The following is a 27,730-nucleotide window of genomic DNA, read 5'->3' as shown; positions in this document are numbered from 1 at the left end:
CCCCATACCTAGCTCTACTCTCATTTACGCCATTTATTCATGTGGCCCTGTGATGTACCTTCCCAATTCACATTTTCCGCAGTGCATTGGTTGGGAAATACTGAGCAGGTAGACTGGCTCCTTTGGAGCCAAGATCTTAATATGTTCGTTCTACAAAATGTCCTTTCTTGACATCTGAGTAAACACCAATGTTGGGCATAATTCTCACTGTGTGTCTCTGGATAATACCTTTAATCAATGGACAATCATTCAGGTACCACAAAACCAAAGTCTGCCCTTTTTGTTCAAAACCCTAACTTTGTTTCTTGACATTGTTTGGAGATGGGCTTGTAAGCACACAATGAATGGAACCACCCGTTAAGCAGCCCACATTCTACCCCAGTAACCAGGTACTGACCAGCAGGCTGTGATCTGTTTTGGAGAACTACATTCTACAAGATTTATTGAGTAATTTCTGAGTATGTGGATGCAGGAGGTCGGGATGCCACTCTAAAATCACAAGGTTACGGCAATGAATAATCCAATTGTTAATCATTCACATATAAATAGAGCTGGCTAAAAGACCAGGGAGTCCCTTTTTGGATTCCATGCAGATAGAAGTTGAGTTGTATCTTTGTCAGCACATGCACATTTTTGTTAAATGCTGGCTGGGTTGCGGTAGGTGTCTATTTCAACTTCTAGCTCTGTAACAGCTGAGTCAGGATAGATGGTTTGGTTTATCGGTGGCCACTGTGGATCCCTTTCCAGGAGTCGCTGCAGCTTCTGGTACTGACTTTTAGATTTGTAGTTAACCTTCTTCTTTATCCAATCCCAGAGCGCTCGATTTCCAATAATTCCTTCCTGCAAAAATAAAGAAAATTAAATTTTCATGAAAATAAGCTTGATTTCCCTTCACATTGACCTCAGGGCACAATTGATGAATAGGTGTCATGATTATTTCATTTTTGTATCAAAGAATGCAAAGAATATAAAGTCTAAAATTACAAAAATGAAAAAAAGAAATGAGAAAAAAGTGGGTTGACATATAGATGTGTAGGCTTGCTTATCTATCAGTTTCTGCAAACATAAGTTTGGAAACAGATATATCTTGTACCCGCTCCTGCTTATCCAGTACAGGATTCTGGGGGTAAAAATATTAGAAACCAGTAATCAAAGAACACATTTATTTTAAAAAAAGATTGCAATATTTGTAAAGTGCATTCTAAGTTATGATTTAAACCAAATTAGTCAGTATTTTTCATAGGCTGGTCATTTCTTGAGAGTAGACTTTCTGGGCTGGTTATTCGAACTCTAGACGTAATTACTAAACATTCTTTCTATAACCACAAAACTTTGAACGTCGATTCACATAGTAAGGTAAAAGTCAGTGACTAGGCACATTGGTCAGAAAATGTACGAGTACTCACCTCAACTCCGTAGCATACAAAGAAGAGGATGACCAGAGAGATGAACAAGTAAACCCTCCAAAGAGTGGGAACGCAGGCGAGCTGCAAACAAGAACAATGAACACCTTTATAATACCTTTGAATCTTGTCCGATGAACACCATGTTTTCCAAATCAGTATCTAATAGCCAGGTTACCATCTATAGAAAGCGGTCCCTTTTTTATTTAATCAGTACCTTGTGTCATGCAAAACAAGGGGACCCTCCTTCAAAAGGCACCTGAGTCAATTCTCTGATGGATTTTGATGCTTATTAGTTTACCTTTGGATTCGTTTCTAAGTTTCTAACATCTAAAATCTAAAAAAAATGATGTTTTAAGTGTCATGACAGTCCATCAAATGTTCACTTTTGATTCCTCTCCAAAGTTCTTGGATCCCCTTCATAGAAGAACAGATGTGGGACAACCTCGAATTTAATGATCAATTTCAATATTTAGTCTAGTGAAATATATCATTCTCACTTAAATTGTTACTCTGTTTGGTTAAGCGCTGGGATGCTCTAGGGTAACCACGCGCTATACAAAACTGTTTTAATAATAATAATAACAGTTCCAAGTAAAGGCACAAAGTAGCAAAATAAACTTTAACTATGATAGTTGGCACCCTGGTTCAATGATGACCTTAAAAAATCCAAGAAGCTATGCCGTACCCTAGAGAAAACATGGAGAAAAAACCCAACCACCGACAACATGACCACCCTCAAGGCAGCCACCCGCAAACACCACCAACTGATTCGATCCACCAAGAAATCAGCATTCAAGGATCGACTGGACAACAACGCGCACAACAGCAAGGAACTTTTCAACATCGTCAAAGAATTCACCAACCCCACCGCAGCATCTAACAACATTACTCCCTCCCAAGACCTCTGCGATGCGTTATCCTCCTTCTTCTACAACAAAATTGCCGACATTCACAACAGCTTCGAGAACATTCCCTACGAACAATCCTCCCCACCCCCCTCAGAACCTACACCGCCAACTAACAACCTCAGCGCCTGGAACCCAATCACCACTGAAGAAACCATCCGCCTAATTAAGCATGGGCGAATTTTGCGAATTCGCGATCCGCAAAATTCGCGAATTTGTGGATTTTTGTTTTTTTTTGGTGTTCGCTGGGTTTTTTGCGTGTTTGCGGGGTTTTTTGCATGTTCGCGGGGATTTTTGCGTCTTCGCGAGCCGCTTGCATAGCGAAGTTACCCATGCAGTCGTTTATGGGAGAGGGAGAGAGAGATTAGATAGATAGATAGATAGATAGATAGATAGATAGATAGATAGATAGATAGATAGATAGATAGATAGATAGATAGAAAGAGAGAGAAAGAGAGGGAAAGAGAGAGGGAGAGAGAGAACGAGAGAAAGAAAGAGAGGCCGGATCTCTGAAGGGCCAGATTCCTGAGTTGCCCCTACAGAACATACAGCTTTTTATTTTTAGCAAAATGCATATGAAAATTGTGCTGTAAAGGTCTCTTTTAGTTTAACCCCTCCTGACAACTCAAAATGGGTGTATTTGCCATCCTCTCCCTTCTTCCTGTTTTTTATATCTGTAAGTGCTTCCTGATGAGGTTTAATTCCTTGGACAGGTGCCTCGTTGCCTACTTGTAACTATTCTCTGACCCTTCTTCAAGGGTCAGAGCAGGGTCAGAGAATAGTTGCAAGTAGGCAACGAGGCGCCAGGAAGCAATTAGCAGCAGGTGTCCAAGTTGAAGTTAATTTGTTTGTAACCCTTTTGTAAAAGGTTACAAAAAAATTAGGTTCAACTTTTGCACCTGCTGCTGTAACCCTTGCTTGGCTGAAAATTCGTCCCCGCTGATTCGCGGATTTTACCGCGATTTCACGAGATTCGCGGATCGCGAAATCGCGGAAAATCCGCAAATTCGCCCGCGAAACGGATTTTACGCCCACCCTTACGCCTAATGAACTCAATCCACTCTGGCTCGCCAACCGACCCCTGTCCCCACCACATCTTCAACAAAGCAGACTCCATCATCGCACCCCATCTCCGTGATGTCATCAACTGCTCATTCAACTCTGCCACCTTCCCAGAAAGCTGGAAACACGCCGAACTCAGCGCCCTCCAGAAGAAACCCACAGCAGACCCCTCTGAACTTAAAAACTACCGACCCATATCCCTCCTCCCATTCCCTGCCAAAGTCATTGAGAAAGCCGTCAACAGCCAGCTCGCCGCCTTCCTTGAATCTAACAACTCCCTCGATCCCTCTCAGTCCGGATTTCGAGCCAAACACAGCACCGAAACCGCCCTCATTGCAGCGACAGACGACATCCGAACACTACTGGACAACGGAGAAACAGTGACCCTCATTCTACTCGACCTCTCCGCCGCTTTCGACACAGTCTGTCACAGCACCCTTATACAACGCCTCAGCAACATCAGCATACAAGGAAAAGCCTTGGACTGGATCATCTCGTTCCTCGCCGGGAGAACTCAAAGAGTCCGACTTCCCCCATTCAAATCAGAGGCCACTGAAGTCATCTGTGGCGTACCACAAGGATCATCACTCAGTCCCACCCTCTTCAACGTTTACATGAGCCCACTCGCATCCATCGCGCGCCAACACAACCTTAACATCATCTCCTACGCTGACGACACCCAGTTAATCCTTTCCCTCACCAAAGACCCTAACACCGCCAAAACCAATCTTCACGAAGGCATGAAAGAAGTAGCCGAATGGATGAAACACAGCCGCCTAAAACTCAACTCAGACAACGGAGGTGCTCATCCTAGGATCTTCCCCCTCTGCCTGGGACGACTCTTGGTGGCCTTCGGCTCTGGGCACAGCACCCATACCCACAGACCACGCACGTAACCTTGGCTTCATCCTAGACTCCTCACTCTCGATGTCCAGACAAGTCAACGCAGTCTCATCCTCCTGCTTCAACGTACTTCGTATTCTCAAAAAAATCTTCCGTTGGATCCCCCCCGAGACAAGAAAGACTGTCACCCACGCACTGGTCACGAGCCGACTGGACTATGGAAACACACTATACGCCGGAATCACAGCCAAATTACAGAAAAAACTCCAACGCATCCAAAACGCATCAGCGAGACTCATTTTGGACATCCCTCGCCAAGATCACATTACCGGACACCTAAAAGACCTTCACTGGCTTCCCGTCAACAAGAGAATTACGTTCCGTCTCCTCACCCACGCACACAAGGCCCTTTACAAACTAGGACCCGAATGCCTCAACACTCGACTGTCCTTCTACACACCCACCCGCCAACTAAGATCCTCCAATCAAGCCCTCGCCGCAGTCCCGCGTATCCGAAGATCCACCATGGGTGGTAGATCCTTCTCCTTCCTGTCGGCCAAGACCTGGAACTCACTCCCCACTCACCTCCGCCTTACACAGAACCACATCTCCTTCAGAAAAGAACTTAAAACCTGGCTATTCGACAAAAAATGAACCCCCCCTCCTCAAGCGCCTTGAGACCCTCTGGGTGAGTAGTGCGCTATATAAATCCCCTGAACTTGAACTTGAACTTGAACCCTAAATGTGGGCTTGAAAAAATCACTGTCTTTCATGCCCTGCAGCCCATGGGCCCACACCAACTTTGAAGGAGCTGGAACTGAATCCAATCTAATGGGGAAATATTAAGTCAAAAAAGCAGGAGCTGGGCAGGTGCAGGAACAGGACTGGGGTCAGATGGGGAGGGAGCATGACCTGTCTACTTAACTTTAGCCTCACTCAGGGGCCGATTCACAGAACTAATTTAAGACAAAATGCTAAACTTACTACTTTTGGTATTCACAGAAATTAGGATTTTGTCTTAAAACAGACTTAAGACAGATTTAAGTTAGGATTTTGTCTTAAGTCTGTCTTAAGTCTCTCTTAAGTCTGACTTAAGTCTGTTTTAAGACAAAATCCTAACTTCTGTGAATACCAAAAGTAGTAAGTTTAGGATTTTGTCTTAAGTTAGTTCTGTGAATCGGGCCCTCAAACATTAGCTTTGTTCTGAACAGTGCGTGTCCCACTTGCTGCACTCCTAGAATTCACAAAGAGTTTATTACATGAGTGGAGCAAATGGTGTGAAGATAAGCCATGGTAGAAAACTATAGGTGGGCCAGGAACTCTATTCCGCTGGCGGAGTTCGCGGAGTTTTGGCACTCTGCATTCCAAGTGAAGTACGAAGTTATGCAAGAAAAACTCCGCCAGCCACCAGCGGAGCGGAGTTCACCAGCGTGCCTCCATTGCCACTTGTATTCTGAGCTCTCCTCCCCCAAATCACCTTAAAAGTGAGAACTCCCCAGTGCAGCAAACCTTACTATGCTGTATTCCATTTCCAAAAGTTGCAGCCTTCGCAATAATGTTACGTCAGAACAGAAGCTCAAACCAGAAAAAATAAGAGACCCGAACATGACGTAAGAGACACGTGGTTCTGAAGCTTCAAGGATGCAGGATTCTGGAGGAGGAAATCGAGGCATCAGAGAGAGGGAAGAGGTCCAAAGGCTGGGGCAAGAGAGGGGAAACGGTCAGTGACAGACATTGTCTATAATCAAATGTTTTCTGAAGGGTGGGCCACGCCTATTGTTTGATCCAGTGTCTTCTTGACTATGGCAGTTTCTCCGACTGCTCCAGTCATAGCTTGAGGAGATGGCGGCTCTTTTCACATCTACTTCACTTCTCGCACTGTTACCTTCTGCCTGCTATTTTATTATGAAACGCCGACATTTCATCCTGCACAGCCGTAGCTGAACACACGAGTTCCATAAAGCTTCTCTGCTCCTCAACTAACATAACAACCTTTAGCGCAGCTGGGCGTTAGCTTGGTCTTGCCTCCTTAGAGCTACAGTGCTTCTGACTGTGCGGCAGGCCTAGGGGTGGGTGCGCCACATGTTGTAGAGTGAGTGGTTTTATTTAGTATACTTACTGGGCGGCATTCCGCCGCATGCGGAACTCCGCGGTATTTCACAGAGTTTTTTTTATAACTCAGCGGAATTTCGCATTGTAGGACTCCGCGAGCTCCGCCCACCCCTATAAAACCAGAAAGGGCAACAAAGTGCAGATTAACAAAGACTACATGTCACATGGCACTTTTTCAATTAACAAGGAACAAGAAAATATGCTTCTGATTACCTTTGGAATCTTGATCACCTCTTCTGTTGCAATTACTGTGTAGACAGAAACCATTGTAAAATAGAAGATGGTTCTTTTGCCTTGATCTTTTATAAGGTTTTCTGAACTTTCCTGATGTTCCTTGATATATGTCTGAAACCCTGAGTAGGTTTCTGGTTCTCCAATGACTTATGGCTTACCGACTCCTAATCTACCCCAGAGAGTTTATTCTTAGTTAATGAGCATTGGCAACAGCGATGCTTTCTGGGACATATCCAACTGCCATCCCCTCAAATGCACCTCTTTATGCTGCAATAACACCAGTCACAGACATGGAGAAGATTTAGGGCAGTCTAAAGCAATATCTGATAGATATTTGGCTTGAGATTCCTTTACTGCCAGCAACTGGGAAATATCCCCTCCCTTCAGCAAAGCTAAAGGAAGGGACTGCAAGTATTTCACTAACAAGTGTGATGCGTTTACTGAATAAATTCCAGTCCTTATTATTCAGAATGCAGATCCAAGCAATGGCAGAAATGTAACTTGACACAATCCATTACTTAAAAGAAAAAATATATGGAAAGTTTAGGCAAAATGTTACTTTAGCTCAAGCTACAGAAGGAAGATCCCTGATGGGCACAAAGAAATATAGAAAGGAGGTGGGTTAATTCCTCTTTCATAGAAGAGGCAGTAGACCTTGATGAAGAAAAGAACTCTTGCTTGGGGAGGGTGCACTGTGTAGGGTAGGACATTAAAATTGCAAAGGTAAGTAACAGGGCGAAGAGGGCAGATGAGAAGGTAAAGTTAGCTATAACCCTAATGAAAGAAGCAGCTTTGCCAACGCTCTCTCATGGAGACCCAATGACCTTGGTGCTGACTGAGGGTCTTCCTAAGGGAGTGCATTAGGGTCCCCCTATTTAACATTTCTGTAGTCATGATTACATTCAGTGTGATGTAAGCAATTTTCATGCAAGTTTCAAGAGAGTAAACTGCATTGGATTCAAGGCGACCTGTACCTGTGACATAATGTACAGTTCTTCAAAGTCACCAAAAATCAGGAAAATACATAGTGCAGTCAGTCCACTCAGTAGTAGTGAGAATAGATCTGAAACAACAAAAAACAGGCATCTTAGAATCATTCAGAAAGAAGCTTTAAAACACATGACTTCACTTCTGCAAAGTGTTATTGCCACCTTCAGAAGAATTCAGTGCAATTCTCTAACTGAAACGTCCAAGAAACTATTATTTAGCTGTTACTTGTCTAGAACCAATTTTCATTTTAGCAGATAGTAAACCCTGGCTGCGCTGGCTCAGTGTTCTATGTGCCTGCAGTCTCTAAAGTCAATTAATTTAACCTGGTATTAAACTTTCAGACAATGCAGCTCAGACAGCAAGCAAGGTTGTCCTCCTTCTGTTTCTGAGCTGCACTGTCTAAAATAATACTCTGACTCTCAAACATATTGAGTGAAATGAGTGCACTTTGCATGATGCAGCCACATAAAAACAGGAGCTGGGCTCTGCATTGAGCCAGCAGAGCCCATTATGACGCAACTGTGATGGTGCCTTCAGGGTAGGATACACCACGAGGCATGAGACTCAGGGCCCCCGGGATGATTGGCTCTCAGCCAAAAAGATGAGCCGGACCGGGAGCGCTGGTTGCTTGCTTGGGTGCACCCAGGTCATTCTCACTCTGCCCGGTCATGCGCCTGCCTTTATTCTCTGTGTCCCACGTGACTGTGGGATTCTCCATTATGCCTGGGTGGGCAGGTGACAAATTCAGCTTCCCCTCCTTCTCTCCTTTGGTGTTTACCAGTTACTTCATTGTCAAACACTGCAATGTTCCCTAACCGTAAAAAAAAGACGACAACAAAAAAACACAGTCCCAAAACAAAACCAGATAGCGGAATGGACACTGAATGGAACACCAACAGACATCCTTCTTCAGGTGAACGCCCCAGGTAAATGGAATGTTCATATCATAAAGTATGCAGGACAGTCTCAGTATGAGCTGCCACAGGTATGCTGTCACACCACACGGTCTCTCAGTATCGTTGACGGTGCGGTCATTTGCTGGAGGTGATACCTGGTCCAGTCTTCTGGACCACTAGCGTGAGATAGACCCTGGAAGGGTATCAGAGCGCTTTACAAATGTTACATAAAATAGATTGAGTGAAGAACTAGAAACATGTATAACCTTAAAACATAGACGATGACGGTACTTGTTGTAGATCATATCAAATGAATAAGGTGAGAAAAAAAATGGGAACATAAATATGAGTGGATCACAGGAGAACATACAAGTTGTCAATACTCGTTGTATATCCGGTGAGTATTCAGGCGTGCGTTAGCCATTTCACACCTAGAGTCAAGTGCGGATCCTGGTAGGTAGGCTGCGTGTGGTAAGGACCGAATTTGTTCAAGAATTGGGATCCGGATGAAGTTAGGTTCATCAAAAGTAATATTCATTTTTTTGAAGGAAGTTAATATTGTACATTCGCTTAATTCTCTGAGATATTATAGATCATGTGACTACATATATATGAAGGAATAACCTCTAATGTGTCAGACTATATTGCCTCAAATCTTATAAGGTATACACAAACAAACATGAAACGCATTTGGGTAAATATAAGCCTACATATTTTTGCGTGGCAGCTTGCACATAGCAGTCCCCTGGATGTCCACTGGGTGGTAGCTCCTCTCTCCCAGACCCCTGGATTTCCACTGGGTGGTAGCTCCCATCTAGCAGTCCCCTGGATTTCCACTGGGTGGTAGCTCCCACCTAGCAGTTCCCTGGATTTTCACTGGGTGGTAGATCCAACCTAGCAGTCCCCTGGATTTCTACTGGGAGGTAGCTCCCTTATGGCAGTCCCCTGGAATTCCACTGGGTGGTGGCTCCCACTAGCAGTCCCCTGGATTTCCACTGGGTGGTAGCTCCCACTAGCAGTCCCCTGGATTTCCACTGGGTGGTAGCTCCCCTCTACCAGACCCTGGATTTCCACTGGGTGTTAGCTCCCAGCTAGCAGTCCCCTGGATTTCCACTGGATGGTATGCTCCCACCCAATGGAGAGTGAGCCCCTGCATCTCAGGAGTCAGCAGAGAATCATACATAGGTCACAGCCCATCCACAAGCATAGGGACTGGTCATGCTTGTTCGCAATTGAACAAGAAATCAGCAAGCAATCAGGAGGATCAGACATTGTAAACAATGAGACTCCTGCAGTGCACTCACCCCTCAAAGGGCTGTCAGCAATCACTGTCATGGAGCCCTTGTGCATGCATTTGAAAACTACCCACACATTACTGAAAATGTGCACTCACAGTTTGTATACAGAGGTTTTCTGAAGGGCCTCCCTTTGGCAAACACAAACGCTGCAATGATCAGGGTTCCCTGATACAGTGGAAATAAGGTGGTGCCTTCATAGTTCGTAAACTGTGACCTCGTCACGTCCAGGTTTCCAGTTAGACAAGCGCTGTACAGAAATAAAAATAAATATATATTATTCAATTTCTGATCAAATGTATGAAGCTAAGTTTGTACCTGGCAAACAAGAAGAGGCTAGAAAAAATGCTCACCATGCTATTGTTTTTGAAACATAATATAAATATATATATTACAAGGAAGTGATTCACTTAAAAGCAGTTAAGAGCATTTAAAGTGAAGTACTTATGGCGAAAAGGACATATATCGATAGGAGCCTGTACCTAATGAAGCATATTCTGAAAAGGGTATATATACGAAAGAGGCAAAAAATAATAGGACCATATACTGATAGGTGCATATACTGAAAGAGGCATATACCTAAAGCAGCATATACTTATAAGAGCATATACCAAAAGAGCCATGTAGCAGAAAGGGAATATACCAATAGAAGCATATCTGAAAGAGGCATATACCTCAAGCAGCATATACTGATAGGAGCATATACCAAAAAGAGGCACATAGCAGAAAGGGAATATACCGATAGGAGCATATCCAAAAGAGGCATATACCTTAAGCAGGGTATACTGATAGGAGCATATATCAAAAGAGGTATATAGCTAAGGCAGCATTCACTGATAGAAGAATATACCGAAAGGGGCATATTGTTAGAGTGGCATATAGTGATAGGAGCATATATCGAAAGAGGCATAGAGCAGAAAGGAAATATACTGATATGAGCATATACCCAAAGTGGCTTGTAGACAAAGTGGCATATACCGTTAGGAGCATATCTGAAAGAGGCCTATACCTAAAGCAGCATATACTGAGAGAAGCATAAACCAAAACAGCCATATTGCAGAAGGAAGGACCACAGGAAACCCCTCGTGCCTTATACTTTAGGGTAAAGGATATGGCGGAGCATTGGTTAAAACCCGCCACCACTGACAAGGATGGGATCATGTTCAAGATCTACCTAGAACAGTATTTAACGTCACTTCACGCTCCCATCCAACGCTAGGTCAGACAGCAAGCTAACCTTACCTTAGAAAAAGATGTGGAGATAGCTAGTGCATACAATAGAGCATAGGACATCCAAAAATGAAGAGAAGAGCACTCAGGCAAATCTGGGGGACACATGACCCATTGACCTCCCCGACCTCTGTTAACCAAGAAACCCGAACCCCTTGCTATAGTACCCGGTGCCCCGCTTATACGACCCCCTTTTTCGGGACCTCAGTGTTTTCAATGTGGGGGGATGGGACACATAGTTAAGTTTTGTCAAGGAAAAGAATGTCCATCTTTCAAACCACGAAAGTGTTGAAGACAAAGAAGGGCCGAAAAAGGAAAAGAATTAATGGCGATGCCCGTCATCCCAGAGGAAAACCCCTGGGAAACAGCTAGGAACTTCCACGCGGCTCAACTAGAGGACCCTGTCCTGCAAGAAGCATGGAATAGGGCCCTTGAGGATGAAGATCCACAGCAAGTAGGTCCTTACTTCTTACAGGAAAGGTAGTCCTACCCAGAAAGCCAAACTGCTAATTACAGAACCATTCCGAGAAAAGGTACTATATCTAGCTCATAGCCATCTACTGGGGGGAAATTTCGGAGCTGAAAAGACAGAGAAGTTGATCCTAAAAAAGTTTTATTGGCCAGGGATGTACCAACAGGTTAAGCGATATTGTAGGGAATGCCCAACATGCCAACGGCATAGCCGGTATCAACCTCCCCAGGTACCGTTGCTTCCCCTTCCTATCATGGAGGAACCGTTCCATCATGTAGCTATGGATATAATTGGCCCCTTCTACCCTCTCGAAGTGGGTGTAGATACGTCCTTGTTATAGTAGACTATGCTACACTTTTCCCCGAGGCCATACCCCTTCGCCGTCCAGACACTACCAGCATCGTCAAGGCTATGATTGGTATTTTTTCTAGGGCCGGATTCCCAAAAGAGATCCTGACGGATCAGGGGACACCCTTTGTCTCCAAAATGATGAAACACGTCTGCACACAGCTAGGGGTTAAACAAATCAGAACAGCGGCCTATCACCCACAAACAGATGGGGTGGTAGAAAGATATAACGCCACCATTAAGACCACTCTTAAAAAACTATTGGCATAAGAATCCCGGAAATGGGAAGAGATCTTACCTTTGGCTTTATTTGCCATTAGCTGTAAGGAACAGAAAAGTACTGGGTACTCCCCTTTTGAATTATTATATGGCCACAAACCCCGTACACTGCTCGACATTGCTCAAGAACAGTGGGAAAAAGAACCAAAAAATACAAAACCTCTTCCCGAATATATTTCCAATTTAAGGACGCATTTGACACAAATTCGAAACATTGTCCGTAATAACCTAGAAAAAGCACAGATTGCCCAAAAAGGACAATTTGACAAAGGAAAAAAAAAACGGTTTTTCAAAGTGGGAGACCTTGTATTGCTTATGATGGCTTCTTCTGACCAAAAGTTATTGGGACAATGGCAGGGACCTTATAAAGTAGTAGATCAAGTGACCCCGGTGACTTATCGCGTCGAAATAGATCCCACCAAACACCTATCCCAAATATACCATGTCAATTTACTCAAAAAGTGGGAAGGTACTTTACCTGTTTCGGTGAGTGTGGTCGAGACACAAACACCTTTGTTTCATCAATGTATTGATCCTGAATTACCCTTTACTCTGAAAGATGGTTTGTCCAAAGTATTGCAGCCTCTTACCCATGTTTAGGACCTCTCTCATTGAACACACCATTAAAACACCACCTGGGAAATGGGTTAGGCTGAGACCATATCGTATACTGGAAACCCGGCATCAGGTTATAAAGGAGGAAATACAAAAGATGTTGCAGATGGATATCATAGAACCATCCAAGAGTGAATGGAATTCACCCATTGTGCTCGTGCCAAAACCTGACTGGTCGGTGCGGTTCTGTATCGATTTTTGGGAGGTAAACAAAATCTCGGAATTTGACACCTATCCCCTTCCTGGGTGAAAGAAATGGTGGAGAGAATTGGTCGAACGAAGTATATCAGTACTTTAGATTTATGCAAAGGGTACTGGCAGATACCACTTAAAAAAGAGGATAGAGAAAAAACGGCCTTTTCAACCCCTGATGGGTTGTATCAGTTCAAAGTGTTGCCGTTTGGTTTATATGGGGCACCCGCAACATTTCAAAGGGCCATGAACGTGATACTGCAACCTCACGAAAGCTATGCAGGTGCCTATATTGATGATATTGTGATCTATAGCAATATAGCCCGGATCTGGAAATTGAAAGAAAAACTACAATTAAAAGAATGTTTAACATGCGTAGTGTAAGGACATGTAGACAGGCACTGATCGCAAGTCTTAACCCAGAAGATTTGCCGATGAGTTCTGCGCTTGTTAAATTCCTTCGTGCGGTACAGAAGAAATTGGATGTTTTTGATTGACCCAACAATAGTCTACGTGAATATGGACTTTATACAATGCAGCTCTTTTTCTTTTTTATGTGTATAATATATATCTAACTTTTGAAAACTGATTGAAAATCCAATTGTTTTATAATTTTAAATTTGGTAAAGTTTTATCTGCCTTTTTGTAAGATTTTAATTAATCAAACAAATAAATAAAATATGAAATATGATCTATAGCAATACATGGGAACAACATCTGTCACACCTCTTCCATGTCATTCAGAAGTTAGGGTCACATGGAAATAAATCTGGCAAAAAGCCACTTGGCAGCCCAAACGGTTAAATACTTAGGATACCTATTGGGAGAAGGAGTCATAAGACCTCAGGTTTCAAAACTAACAGCCATATCACAAATACCTTTACCCAGAACATAAAAAGACTTAAGAGCTTTTCTTGGATTGTTAGGGTACTATAGACGATTCATCCCTAGATTCTCACAAACAGCAGCCCCCTTAACTGATCTTCTTCAAAAAAATATCAGAACAGAGGAAATTCTCAAATCCCCTCCGGCCGAGGTATTACGCTCCTTTGAGTCCCTAAAGAACTCCCTGACCTCAGATACTGTCCTAGCAAGCCCTGATTATTCCCATCCCTTTACACTACAAACGGACGCCTCTGACCAGGGGCTGTCTTGTCACAATAAACTCCCCAAGGGGAAAAGCCAATTCTGTTCATTAGTCGTAAACTATGCTACCATCGAGAAAGAGGCCCTAGCTATCAAGTGGGCTATATAATTTTTATGCTACTATTTGAAAGGGAGAGAATTCACTCTATATACAGACCACGCACCCTTAGAATGGTTAGCCAGGAATAAGGGTCACAATGAGAGGGTACTCAGGTGGTTTCTTTCCGTACAGCCATTCAGGTTCCAAACTAAACATAGGAAAGGGAAGGAACAATGGAATGCGATTACTTGTCTAGATATCCCCAAAACCTAAACCCTAAAAGAAGGACAGCAAGGGAAAGGGAATGTGAGGAAGTCATAGGAACGAAGGAAGGACTCACTGGTCTATCTCCATGGGGGAAGCGACAGCAGCATGTTCCATCTCGGGACTGTAATCCGAGACTACCGCCTCCATGCTCCTCTCGTGTTTTTCCCCAGGAAAACGCTGACAAGAACGATAACCCGGAATTGACCCCTTTGGAAACCGGAAGCAGTAAGGACGATCCAATGATAGGCGACCCGGTTCAAGAGGCGGGGTCAGAGATGGTTGGCACGAGAGGAGCGGAAGAGAGTGGAAGCGAGGCAGTACAGCGAGAAGACGCGGGACCCGAACCAGAGCAGAGAGAAGACGCAGGAGCCGAGACACCAGACGTGAGACCATCGGGCGACTAGGAGGAAGGAGAGGAGAGCTGGTGCGAGGACTGGTGGTGTCCGGAGGATGCTGAAGAGCGGCCGCAAAGTTGCGGTGGAGCTGGTGAGTGCTAACGGCTCAGGGATACCGGGAAGTGGGTAGGTGGAGGCGGAAGGGACAACCGGGTGGAGCTAGGAATAGTGGGAGGTATGGAGGTTTTTCCTGACTAAGAACTCGGTGTCCTTGTACATACCGTCTCTTGCAACTCACAATAGTTTGCGGCGTTTTTCACTGTAATCCTTCTTTAGAGCACTTTTCTGAAGTCACCCTAGGCACTTAATTCCTACCCCCTCCCTTCACGAACCTCGATCTGAGCACCCAGACTTTCCTGCCCTTCACTGAAACTTTCCGCGTACAGGATTCAAACACTAAAGGTGTGGTGAAGGTAGAAACTAAAAACCTCAGCAAAGCAATTTTCTTACGGTTCCCTCATTTGTTTTTCATCCTCCTATGAGCCTCCAGGGAGACCACCTCAGTCAAGAGGAAAACAAGAGCGAGTCCTCTTTTCTACGAGTCTCAAAATCATCCAACTCATCAATGGAGTCGTCCGAGAAAGAAGAACCCGAGGGACATTCAACCACCCGAACACTAACCCATTCTGTTATCAATAAAACTCCTTCTTTCAGACCCATTTTACAGCTTCCTCGCCTGTTTATAAAACCCGCACTCCCACACCATATTACTAAAAGTGGCATTAATTGATAGGAGCTTATACCTAAAGCTGCATATACTGATAGAGGCATTAACTGAAAGAGGCATATAGCAAAAAGAGAATATACCGATAGGAACATGCACTGAAAGAGGCATGTAGCAAAAGGGGCATATAGCGATAGGAGCATATATGAAATGGACATAGTAAGAGGGGCATATACCGATATTAACGCCGCCTTGCAACTAAGGCCACTTTTCACTCTTCAATTAGCAAGAAAAGGGCGTGCAATTGTTGTTGCAGTGGGCGTTCCACTGTAACACCCATTATTTTAGGGCTGCCCCATATTTACAAGGATGGGGCAGGGCCAAAAACTAAGGACAGGAAAAAACTGGTCTTAGGATGGAGATACGAGGAGAAATCATTAATATCTCCTCAGAGTTTGCTCTTTCTATGTGTGCTGCATTCTGCAACATATAGAAACACCAGTTCGTCTTTCAAGATTTTTATGTGCAGGAAGGTGTCTGTGAGACGGTGCCTATGGGGACCTGTATTGTACCTGCTATTTCAGAGCGCAGTATCTGAGAGTGTCCGCAAAATCATTCAAACTCGAGGGAAGTGCAATGCCCCCATAACGCCATCTGAAATGATGACCCCGCCCCCCTTGTCGTGTATCTCTACAGGAAAGAAGTGCGCGGCAGGCGTCGGCGGAAGGGGGAGGCATTGACTCCGGAAGCAGTAGCCCATGGACAGTGAAAAAGGCCCGAACAGAAGAGGAAGCGGGTGCACTTGCACGGAGCGGAGAGGAGTTGCGAGATAATAATATGAAACTTATAATGCGCTCAGCTTACCCTGGGGCATCCCGGCGCAGGAGATAGCCAGAGAGTGGAGGAGACGGAGGATGGTGTGAGACAAAAAGACGAGGTAGACAGAAGAGACATTGAAGAACAGTGTTGCAAGGAGTGGTGGTGCCCACAGGAGGAGGCTGTAGGTCCGGTGAGTGCTTGAGGGGGTGAGAGACGGATAGCGAGGTCACGGGAGGTGGGAGGTAAGCAGATAACAGGGGTGGGATAGGGGAGGTTGTGGGTGTATGGCACATCGTATACACAACCCAGAATTACCTCATCCCTCAGTATAAACACAGTATTTCCTTTGCCATGTCTTACTTTATCCTGTCCCCTTTCATCCCTCACATTTTTGTTTGCCTGCCCACCTTCAACGTTTTTTTCTCCAAAGCACCGACTGGGTGTGGTGAAGTGTAACCCAACACTCCGACCATACGGTCAAACCTGCAACTGACTGCTCCCTTTTGTTTCTCCCCTCTTTATGAGCCTCCAGGGAAGGTCACTGGATTCAAAAGCCCTACCAGACCAGACTACAACCGATGCAGAGGCCACCTGACAAGAAGAAGATCTGAAGAATAAAAAAGAACCATTCCAATCCCGGGATCCCAGACAGCCTGTTCTGCGCAATAAACCCCTTGCAATTGCTCACTACATACAACCTCCGCATCTGTTTATCCGGCCTGCACTCCTACAGTGCTTACAGTGTCCATTTCTGCACATAAACAATCGCCCCTGCATTGCACGCACCCCTGCAACATGGCGCAAGGGCGCCAGTGTTAGCGCTAGGCAGCTTTTATAGCGCCAGTGCTAGGGGAAACACAAGGCTCCGCCGTATTTTGTTATCTGGCTCATACCTGCATTTTAAAACTGTCGGAGCGTGGCGTTACCAACTTTTGCATAACGCTGACAGTTTAAATATCTCCCTCAGATTGCTATCCCTAGCTCCATAAAAACATTCTGAATCATCACAACAGAAACCTTGTCTTACAGCAGTAGCACAATGGATGGCTGCATGCTGTTGAACAATTAATAAAGAAAAGACAGATGTCATAGTAGATGGTAATGATTAAAATGCTGGACTTCGGATTGTTGGCCAGAGTCTCTAGGTCTTCACCCCCAACTCTAAATCTGCTGTGGAAAATCTAGGGATGTGACAGGACAACACACTCATATTTGAGAAGCAGGTAAAGAAACTAGCAGCTTGCTGCTTTGGTATATTTAGATTACATGAACAGGAACAGGGTATTAATGTCCCTGAATGAATCATTTTTCAGAGTTACACATCTCCTTGCTCAATACATCAAGATGTCATCGACAAATATAGTTGAAATATTCATTCTTTATTTCTTGTTTGAAAATAATAAGAACATGGACACAGCCAATCCCTGAGGTCATCATTCAAGTCTGGTTAAACTTGGCTTCCATTTCTTACTCTTGGCATTCTCTGAATGTGCCATAAGGGTTGCAGAGTCTAAATATCGATCCCTAAATATCGACCTACGAAAATATTGAGTTGGAAATATCGAAGGTACAGAATAACGAGGCCAAGAATATTGTTGGACAGAATATCAACCCTAAGGTAAGTAATGTCGATTTTTTTATATCGATGTAAGTAATATCAAAGTTAGTAATATTAATATCGAATGTATCGATGTCACTAATCTCGATTTTACTAATTTCGATATTTGTTTTATTGTTATGTATTTTGTTATGTGTTTACTATGTATGTGTTATATGTTTTTTGTTAAGTATTTTACTTGTTTTAAATTATAGGTGTACTATTTTTATATATTAATAATGTTATTTTTAAGTCAATTTTATTTTTTTGTACCGGAGCAGGTTCTGGGTTTATACGGGAATAGTGTTGGAAGTAATTGAAATAAACTTAGGTAATTAATAATTTTTAGGAATTATAAATACATTTTAATGAATTTTTGCATTTAAGTTCTGTAGTGGGTTGTCGGTTTATAGGGGAATTGGCTGGGAAGTAATTTAATTGTAATTAAGTAATGATTTATTTTTGTTTATTGCTGTTGATAATTTATTTTATTTTTAATTAATTATTAATTGCCAATTCATTATTTTAATTGGTAATTTATTTTTCGAATTGGTAATTTATGTTTTCAATTGCTAATTAACTTTTTTTTACTCAGTAATTAATTTTTGAATTGGTAATTATTGTTGTTATTTGGCAATTAGTATTTTTAATTGGTAGTTCATTTTTATTATTTGGAAATTATTTTTAATTATTGGTAAGTATTGTTTCATAAAAAGTATTTTTTGGAATGAAAAATAATGTTATTGTTTAATATGTTTTAATTGTTAATTAATTTCTAATAATTATTATGTTTTTTGTAATGCCAAATATTTTATTGTTCAATATTTATTATATGGTATCTAATATTTACTAATTAATATTTATTGGTATTTTTTGTTAAATTATTGTTAATTAATTAGTCAATTGTATTTATGTTTTTAACAATTATTTAGAGGCATTTGTAAATGATGTAGAGTTATTTAAATATTACATTATCAATTATTTTAAATACAAAAAATTATTTATAAGTATGATATATTTAACTTATACGCTATCCAACACTTTCCCTACTGTTGCACTCTCTGGAGTGGGAATAGTAATTTTTACCCCTACGCTATCCAACGCTTTCCCTACTGTTGCACTCTCTGGAGTTGGAGTATTATTTTTACCCCTACGCCATCCAATGATTTCCCTACTGTTTCACTCACTGGAGTTGGAATAGAAATTTTTACCCCTAAGCTATCCAACGCTTTCTCTACTGTTGCACTCTCTCGAGTGGGAATCGTAATTTTTACCCTTACGCTAATTTTTAACTCTATGCTATCCAACGCTTTCGCTAAAGTTGCACTCACTGGATGGGGAATAGTATTTTTCCCCCTACGCTATCCAACGTTTTCCCTACTGTTGCACTCTCTGGAGTGGAAATAGTAATTTTTACCCCTACGCTATCCAACCCTTTCCCTACTGTTGCACTCTCTGGAGTTGGAGTATTATTTTTACCCCTACGCCATCCAATGATTTCCCTACTGTTTCACTCACTGGAGTTGGAATAGAAATTTTTACCCCTAAGCTATCCAACGCTTTCTCTACTGTTGCACTCTCTGGAGTGGGAATTGTAATTTTTACCCTTACGCTATCCAACGCTTTCCCTACTGTTGCACTCGCTGGAGTTAAAATGGTCATTTTCACCCCTACGCTATCCAACGTTTTCCCTACTGTTGCACTCTCTGGAGTTGGAATAGTCATTTTTACCCCTAGGCTATCTAACTCTAACGCTTTTCCTGCTGTTGCACTCTCTGGAGTTGGAATAGTAATTTTTATCCCTGTGCTATCCAACGCTTTCCCTACTGTTGAACTCTCTGGAGTTGGAATAGTAAATTGTACCCCTATGCTATCCAATGCTTTTCCTACTGTTGCACTGTCTGGAGTTGGAACAGTATTTTTTACCCCTACGCTATCCAATGCTTTCCCTACTATTGCACTCTCTGGAGTTGGAATAGTAATTATTACCCCTACGCTATCCAAAGCTTTCCCTACTGTTGCACTCTCTGGAGTGGAAATAGTAATTTTTTACCCCTACGCTATCCAACGCTTTCCCTACTCTTTCATTCTTTGGAGTTGGAATAGTAATTTTTACCCCTATGCTTTCCAACGCTTTCCCTACTGTTGCACTCTCTGGAGTTGGAATAGTAATTTTTACCCCTTCGCTATCCAACGCTTTACCTACTGTTGCACTCTCTGGTGTGGGAATAGTAATTTTTACCCTTACGCTATCCAACGCTTTCCCTACTGTTGCATTTTCTGGAGTGGAAATAGTAATTTTAAGTCCTATGCTATCCAAAGTTTTCATTACTGTAGTTTTTTGGGGTCTTTGAATATTAGTTTTATTTATTTATTTATTTTTATTATTTTTTTATTATTTTAGATAATGTAGTATATAAATACTGTTAAAAATATTGAAAGTATATTTAATTTTTTTAATATATTGAACGTAATTGTTTACTTTTTATTATTTTATTGTTTTATGTTTGTAGATGTATTCAAATTTTTTAATATTTTTTAATAATTTATGTTATTAAAATAATTATTAAAACTTAATAACTATTAACTATTTAACTATGTTTATTTTATATATAATATTATTTACTTTACACATGTTTTTTAATAGCAAAAACGATATTTTTAATTACGATATGTTTAACATTGATATTTTTGTTTCAATATTTTTGTACTTACCATGTTGTAGATAGGACGTCGATATTCTTGCCTTCGATATTTCTGCGTCGATATTTTTGTAGGTCGATATTTTGTAGGTCGATATTCTGTCAGTGATCCTCCACCAGGTTCACTACTCCTTGAACTCTCGTCATTTTCAACATGACCCTCAGGTGAGACAGAATGGGGCAAATACTTTGAACAAGAACCAATTGGGCAACTAAAGAAATTGGATGATAAATTTGTTCTGGAATGTGGATTCTCATTCACTTGATACTTCTACATGCACACCACACTCACCTGGTCAGATAGGTGAGTTAAGTGCCTTCTCTTGAGATCTTCATTTAACTAGAGGTGTTCACCCTTTTCAAGGTCATTACGGAAATGTTTTCCAGTACTGGACCTTTGTGTGAAAGTCTAAGGCTTTATGTAGAGTTGATGATGTAATCTGGAGCATGGAATGGATGAGTAGAGCCAAGGATGTCGGGCTACTAAAAATGACCAGCACTGGATTGAGAGCTCCAGTGTGTGCAGCTGGATTTGCTGAGGACATCTGTTCACAATAACCCCACTTGAAGAAGAAATTGGCTGGTGTTATTCCTACACTTTCTGGGCCTTGTAGGCTTGTTTTGCTTCAATTGACAATTAGACCCCCGCCCCTGAAGCGATGATTAGTGAAACAATTGAGGACTGGAGACAGTGTCCATAATTATTTGGATTGAGATGGCTACCCTAGCGTATCACTCGGCTCTCACCCCAAACAAGCATTGTCACTATTACATCTTTAGGATATTGACAAATTGAATACCAAACAGTTCTACAGTCTTCATTTACAGTGCTATGAAATGGAGAAACTGCAGCAGCAAACAATATGTAAATAAGCCATTGCATTAAAAATGCAACAGACCCCTGCAATTCCTAAAATGAAAAGCAACAAGTCACACCAGAGTTGGTGTTTACCTATGGATATTTGTTGCATTATACCATGGTTGCTCTAGAACGGATGCATAGCCAACGACCTGTATGATGAAGGTAAAGAGTGTGTGCAGACATATCGACAGGACAAAAGGGGGTGACATCAGTCGACTTGTAGGTCTGTATGGAGATATCTTTGTATAGGCACCATTCAGACTCACTGAAAGAAAAGAAACATGTATGAATGAATTACAATTCGATCCAAATAAATCCAATGTCACAGCAATTGCTTCTTAATATTGTCTCCATTTAAATAAGCTTTGGCATGTGAAAGATTGTTGCCTCTAACTTTCTGACTAGGTATGAGAAAAATTCTTTTTTTAAGAAAAAATAAAAAAATTGCATATTGAAGTATTAGCATTACGATACTGCACACTTGATTGTGATGTGGCACTGCACACTTATAAAAAACATTGTGGTTATTTACATGCGACACACAGTGATAAACCCAACATTCATACAATTTGGTACACACATAACACAGTCAAAGATTGGCTATATCCAAGTGGCATATTTAAATTGTAATTAAGACCACAGTAATACTATGCAGAAATGCACCCATGCCATAAAAGGTGAATATCAAATGTGGGCAGCAGTGTAGATGGACACCGCCCACATGTGTATTTTAAAATCATTACATCAGGCCTCCACTGCAGCCCTGAACTGCTGTGAGCTAAGTTGCAGCAGCCATGCATCAAAGGAAGTTAATTTCTAACATGATTAGAGGCCTACATATAACATTAGCTAAGTCATCTATACAAAGTCCATTACATCTGGGTGCAGAGTGTGCAATATAGGTCATGTCAAATATTTAGATTGGCAAGGATCTACAGTCATAGAATACACATCTTTTACTTCTCTTTATTAAACTGTGGTAGTTCTTTTGCATAATAAAAGCCCACTTGTCAATAAAGGCCATAATTTGCATAAATTGGGTTAGGAAAAAAACTACATTAATAAGCAGCAGACTGTTATAATATATATTAAAAATCTATTCAGTGTAATGTACTTCAAAAATCTACGCCTGTGGTTTCCACAGATTTTTTTAATTGGCTTCTGGTCAAGCTCTTCCTTCCCTAGTGGCAGTAATTAGCTATTTAAAGAAGTGTGGAATACCTTTCCTGTGAGAAAACAAAATGCTTCACTTAATGGCAAGAAGGCAATGATTTAATCACTGGACTTCCACTGCCAGGTACCCGAGAATATGGGAAAGGAAACATCAGGGGCGGATTCAGATTCGGTAAATTAATTCGTACAACCGAATCAAATCTGTAGCCCTTTCCGTATGACTCGTCCAATTACGTTTGAATCCCGTAGCATGATTCGTATGAAAAATGTACGATCGAATCGTTGCGAACCAAGTTGAACCGATTAGACAACTCCAGGGAGGGTGGTCCATACTCCTGTCGACGAACAGGCATCTGGTTCGGGTGGACTGAAGTAGAAGGCAAGTTTGGATAAGCGTTCCTGCTAAACAGATCTACCGGCATCGGTCTGTCAAATGGGGCCATGTTGGCAATGTTCGTATGATTGCGCCCCAATGACTCTGGTTCATGAAAGAAGCCAAGGGGTAGAACCCTGATAGATGACTTAAGACCAAGACCAAGAGGGGAATGATGCAGATTTGTAAACAGAATCTTTTCAGCTATGTGGGTCTTGTTAAAGTTTTTAAGTACACAATTGCCCATACAAGATTTGAGAGAACTGCCGACCCAGTTGACTCTTGCACAATATTGATGTTTTTCTCCACCTTCATTCCTAAGGTGATGGTGCGCGATAACCAATGTAAGACTTTATTCCTTAGTTGAAAAAAGTCCTCAATGGTACCCTGGGGGAGAGCTGGCACATTCCATAATATCACTACATAGAGAGTTGATTCTGCTGGCAGATGAATAACTGGAAGGTGCTGCATGGTGGGCTTCCCTCCCCCCTGTAAATACCCACCAAGTAGATGGTTCTTCAACTTAGGATGAACACGTGTGGCCGGCCTGTGCTTATCGCTGTGGTTTACACACAGGATGGGTGCTGATTGACTTACGGATACTGTCCCCCTGATAGCTGTGGTTGTCCCCTGGTGTTTATAAGTTTGCCTGTTGGAATAGAGCTGTACAAACTTAGAGAAGCCAATGGGGGGCTTAGTAATGAGTGGATGATTACCCCACCAATTAATACAGATGAGTTTGAGATCAGATAGGCCCTTTTCAATCGATGTCAGGCGTTGAATAATCAAACCCAAATTGGAGTCCACCATGTTCCTCATCGTCTACTGGAGAGATTCTAATGAACCCTTCAAATCTGCCTTAGTCAGAGTTTGAATAGTCCGGGATTCTTGGGGTGAGAGGTTAGGTTTTGATCTTTTGGCCTTCCCCCCGTTGTTTGGGATTTCCTTTTTGTACCTGTCCCTGAACTGCCCTGCTCAGCCACTGATGAACTCCCTTGCGTGGTCGGACCAATGGCTTTTAAATTAACCGGATGCATGCTGGAAGTGGATGCTGCATGCCCTTGGTATGAGGGTACTTTGTCATCCCCCTTGTTGTTAATAATTGATAGCAGGAGAAAGGGGTAGCTGTTGAGCTGTCGAATGGCTATTTAACCCAGTGAGATCCTGCACAACCTCTTGCATCTCAGGGTTAATTTCTGGATTTGATAAATCACCATCAGCACTAGCCAAAGACGAGCATGAGGCGTGGGACAATAACAGGGGACCTGGAAAGCCATTGATTTACAAGCTCAATCTTCTTGTCCAGCACTGCTGCGGCTCACTGAAGGAACAAGTCCATGGTTACCCCTGAGGCAGAAGTTCCTGCCAGAGCCCTCCCAGGGACTAACGTTGGCTTACGCTGCCCCATATTAAGTCCAAGTTATCCGAGTTAATGCACTAAATAACAGGGCACAGATCCTGGAGCTGGCGCGGTTTATAATTGATTGAATTATTTATATTAAAGAGCTTCTCCAGACTATTAAGGTACAGGGACACGCAACTTGCAAAATGTCCTTCATCCAGGGCACTTAATACCAATATAGATAAAGTTCAGAGTGAGGCAAGCCGCCTTCCTACCGGCTCCTCAACCATTCCTCAGCCGCTGTAATTGCCTCAGGAGACCCGACTGTGAGGCTGTAAGATGCTCGGTACATCCAAATCAGGGCACAATGATGTCCCCCTGGAGAAATGATAGAAAGTCCTAGACACAAGCAAAGAGGATGGGCCCAGCCCAGATTCTTCCAGTCTCGAACGGACACAGTAGGCCCCACGCACGTCCCGCACAGTGGGAGCCCTGGCCTGGATAAATGCTCCTTCTGGTGCTTGGGAACAGGGTTGGCAGCATGCGGGCCATGTGGCAGCCTGGGGGTTGAAGTCCCCACACCCACAGTAGCACAAGCAAGCTGTGGTGGTGGTAGTGCCAGCCAAAGGGTGGAAAAGTGGCATAGCAACAGAAGGTACAAGCTTATTCTTGTAAAAGGGCATCTGTGCGGAAGAACTACCAAACCCACTGGCATTGGGAACTGTCCTGGACGTCATTGCAGGAGAATGTGTTTGAGCCTCCTGCCCACTGATGAATGTGGACTCTTACGCTAGGTGTTTTCCCCATCTGTCAGTAAATCTTAGGAATAAACCAAAGGAAATATCCAGCAACTTAAGAAATTGGGACTTTTGACTGGAGCCGAAAGCAGGTTCAAAGTTCTCTAATTTCACTTTCTATTTGTGCTATAGGCCCCCCGAGAAAAGTACAAGGAACACTAGAAGTATTTCAGACTGCCTGCCTGAGAGTTAATTGACCCTGCCACTGTGGTATACTATATATCCAGGGCTGATAAATCAAATGCTGCTAGTGGGCCTGCAGCACTTATTGTGCAATCCATTTAAGGAGTCCCTTAAAACATATCCGGGGCCTCCCACTGTAGCCTGCATGCAGAGTTACACTGCTAATTCGACTTGGCAAAATAAATCCCTTGCTAGGTCTTGAACTTCCTTGTTATTACATATGACTCCACTCTATGGTAGGCCCTTAGTCTGTAGGGAAGGACGCATTGTAGTTCAAATTTATTTTTCACTAATGTAAGGCTTACCTCTCCCATAGGATAACATAGGGATCCCTTATTTTATTTAATAAGAGGTAACTTTTGTTTGGGAGCAGGCAGAAATATCACATTTGGTCTCCAAAGAATTGTAAATTAAAATCCTCTTTACTGGTAAAATCCGATTTTAAGTCACAATTCTGAAAAGATACTTTTGGAAAATGTTATTTTTCTTGTCCTAAACATCTTGTGCATGCTGTTGGTTACCTGGGTCATATGGCTAGGTGTAGTTGGTAATTGGCCTTTGTGTATGCCTCCCAGACAGCGAAAAAATAGAGGGTCTTGGTGTTGGCAGGATAGGGGGTGGGGAAAACTGTGCACAAAAATACTTGCACTTCAAAAACTCTGCCTCCGCTCAGACTCAAGGAACTTCACACTAGCTTATGGTGCCCCCAGACAGCCTGGGAACAGGATAGTAAGGTGAGACCTTCTAGAATCTTCAGTAGGAAGAAATCCCCAGACATTTCTTCCACCTGAATGCTGGTGCCAGGTATAATAAAAGGACCCTTAGACCCACTCTTCAGTTCACTTATGGACACATGAAAAGGCTCTCAGAGAACTGCCTTGCTATCTGTTGCCTGCCATGTACTTCAGAGGTCTTCCCTGCTGCACCACGATGGCTACCATGTTGCCTGCAGCCTTCCCGTACCCAGAGAGGACTGCTCTGCCACCTGGGACCTTCGGATCTGCTTTCCTGCTTGAACCCAAGACTTCCAGGGTGATTCCAAGAGCTAGTTGGCTGGCTTCCTGATAAGTGCTCAGGGACAGGAATGGCTCCAACCATCTTGAAACCGCACCTAGACCCAGCCTGAGGGAATTCCATTTCTTCAATTGGTTCCTCTCCAGTCCTGGACATATAGACATGGTGCTAAAGGAGCCCAAATAGCCCAAATCTTGGGAGTTTTTTACAAAATAGAACCTTGAGAACCAAAAGGAAACCAGGTTCTACGTGCTTGATGATCCACCCAAGAGACATTGTTGGTCGGTCTGATTTTCCGGCAGCTCCCGCTACATTTAAACCTGGGGTGGTATGGTGGGCAAAAGAATGTTGGATATGACCCAGATCTCTTGACTGGGGTTGAATGTTTTGATTTGTTCTGCATTCCGTCCATCAATTGTGTGTCTTATACATTCTCTCCTGCAGCAGTAAAACCTGTCCTTACAGAAAGGGTACCAGGCCTAGTAGAGCCCTTGTTGAATACAGCCTGCAGCTTTGTCCACTAGAGACTTTCAAATTCTGTAAAAGAGACTAAGCCCGAACGTATTAAACTTCACTGTGACTTCGGTGAACACTCTAAATATCGATTCCAAAATATAGACTGCCCAAAATATCGAATCAAAAATATAGACAGCCCAGAATATCGAATTTAGGGTATTAAATACCGAATTCCATAATATCGAATTAAAAATATTGATTTCATAATATCACATTTTTTAGTGTTATGTATTGTAGTATACGTATTAAAATAATTTATTAATTTTGTAATGAATGTTTAACTTTTTTATGGAATAGAATTTTTGTGTAATTTAATTCCGTTGCGGGTTGTGGGTTTATAGGGGAATAGGGTGGGAATTAATTTAATTATAGTAAATTAAATATAAATTTTTATTTATATGTATGGATAATTAATTGATTGATAATTATTTTTTAATTGGTAATTTGTATTCATTGGTAATTATTTTTTTATTAATTGGTAATTCATTTTTGTTAATTGGTAATTATTTTTTATTAATTGATTAGTTGATAATTATGTTAATTTTATTTATTTCGAGTGGGTCGTGGGTTTATAGGGGAATAGGGTGGGAAGTGATTTAATTGTAATAAAGTAAAACAATATTTGTATTTATATGTATTGATAATTAATTGATAATTAATTATTAATTGGTAATTAATTTGTATTAATTATTAATTAATTGTTTAACTGGTAGTTAATTTTTATTATTAGTAATTAACGTTTTACTTGGTAATTTTCTTTTTTAATTGTTCATTATTTTTAATACATGTTTTTATTGGTATTGATAATTAATTTAATTTAATTTTAATATTAAATCATTACTTTCCCTACTGTTGCACTTTCTGGAGTGGGAATAGTAATTTTTACACCTATACTATCCAACGCTTTCCCTACTGTTGCAATCTCTGGAGTGGGAATAATAATTTGTACCCCCCCGCTATC

At 42.1% G+C, this 27,730-nt stretch overlaps 1 protein-coding gene across 1 annotated transcript in view; it reads right to left on the bottom strand.

Annotated features, from left to right (window-relative positions):
- Positions 1-425: 425 nt before the first annotated feature.
- The window catches only part of LOC147684254 (putative cation-transporting ATPase 13A4), a 356,830-nt gene continuing 329,525 nt past the window's right edge, over positions 426-27,730 (bottom strand). Inside the window, exons 26-30 of the mRNA XM_086944652.1 lie at positions 21,462-21,636; positions 9,842-9,993; positions 7,537-7,625; positions 1,407-1,487; positions 426-840 (exon numbers count right to left, since the gene is read on the bottom strand). Of these exons, the coding sequence (XP_086800778.1) occupies positions 637-840; positions 1,407-1,487; positions 7,537-7,625; positions 9,842-9,993; positions 21,462-21,636 (701 nt within the window). The 3' untranslated portion in view covers positions 426-636. The remainder of the gene's footprint in view (positions 841-1,406; positions 1,488-7,536; positions 7,626-9,841; positions 9,994-21,461; positions 21,637-27,730) is intronic.

Source organism: Lissotriton vulgaris, chromosome 11 (genome assembly GCF_964263255.1).
Source record: "Lissotriton vulgaris chromosome 11, aLisVul1.2, whole genome shotgun sequence".
Classification (NCBI taxonomy): Eukaryota; Metazoa; Chordata; class Amphibia; order Caudata; family Salamandridae; genus Lissotriton; species Lissotriton vulgaris.
The sequence above is the reverse complement of the archived record's forward strand: the minus strand, read 5'-3'. Positions and strand labels throughout refer to the sequence as shown.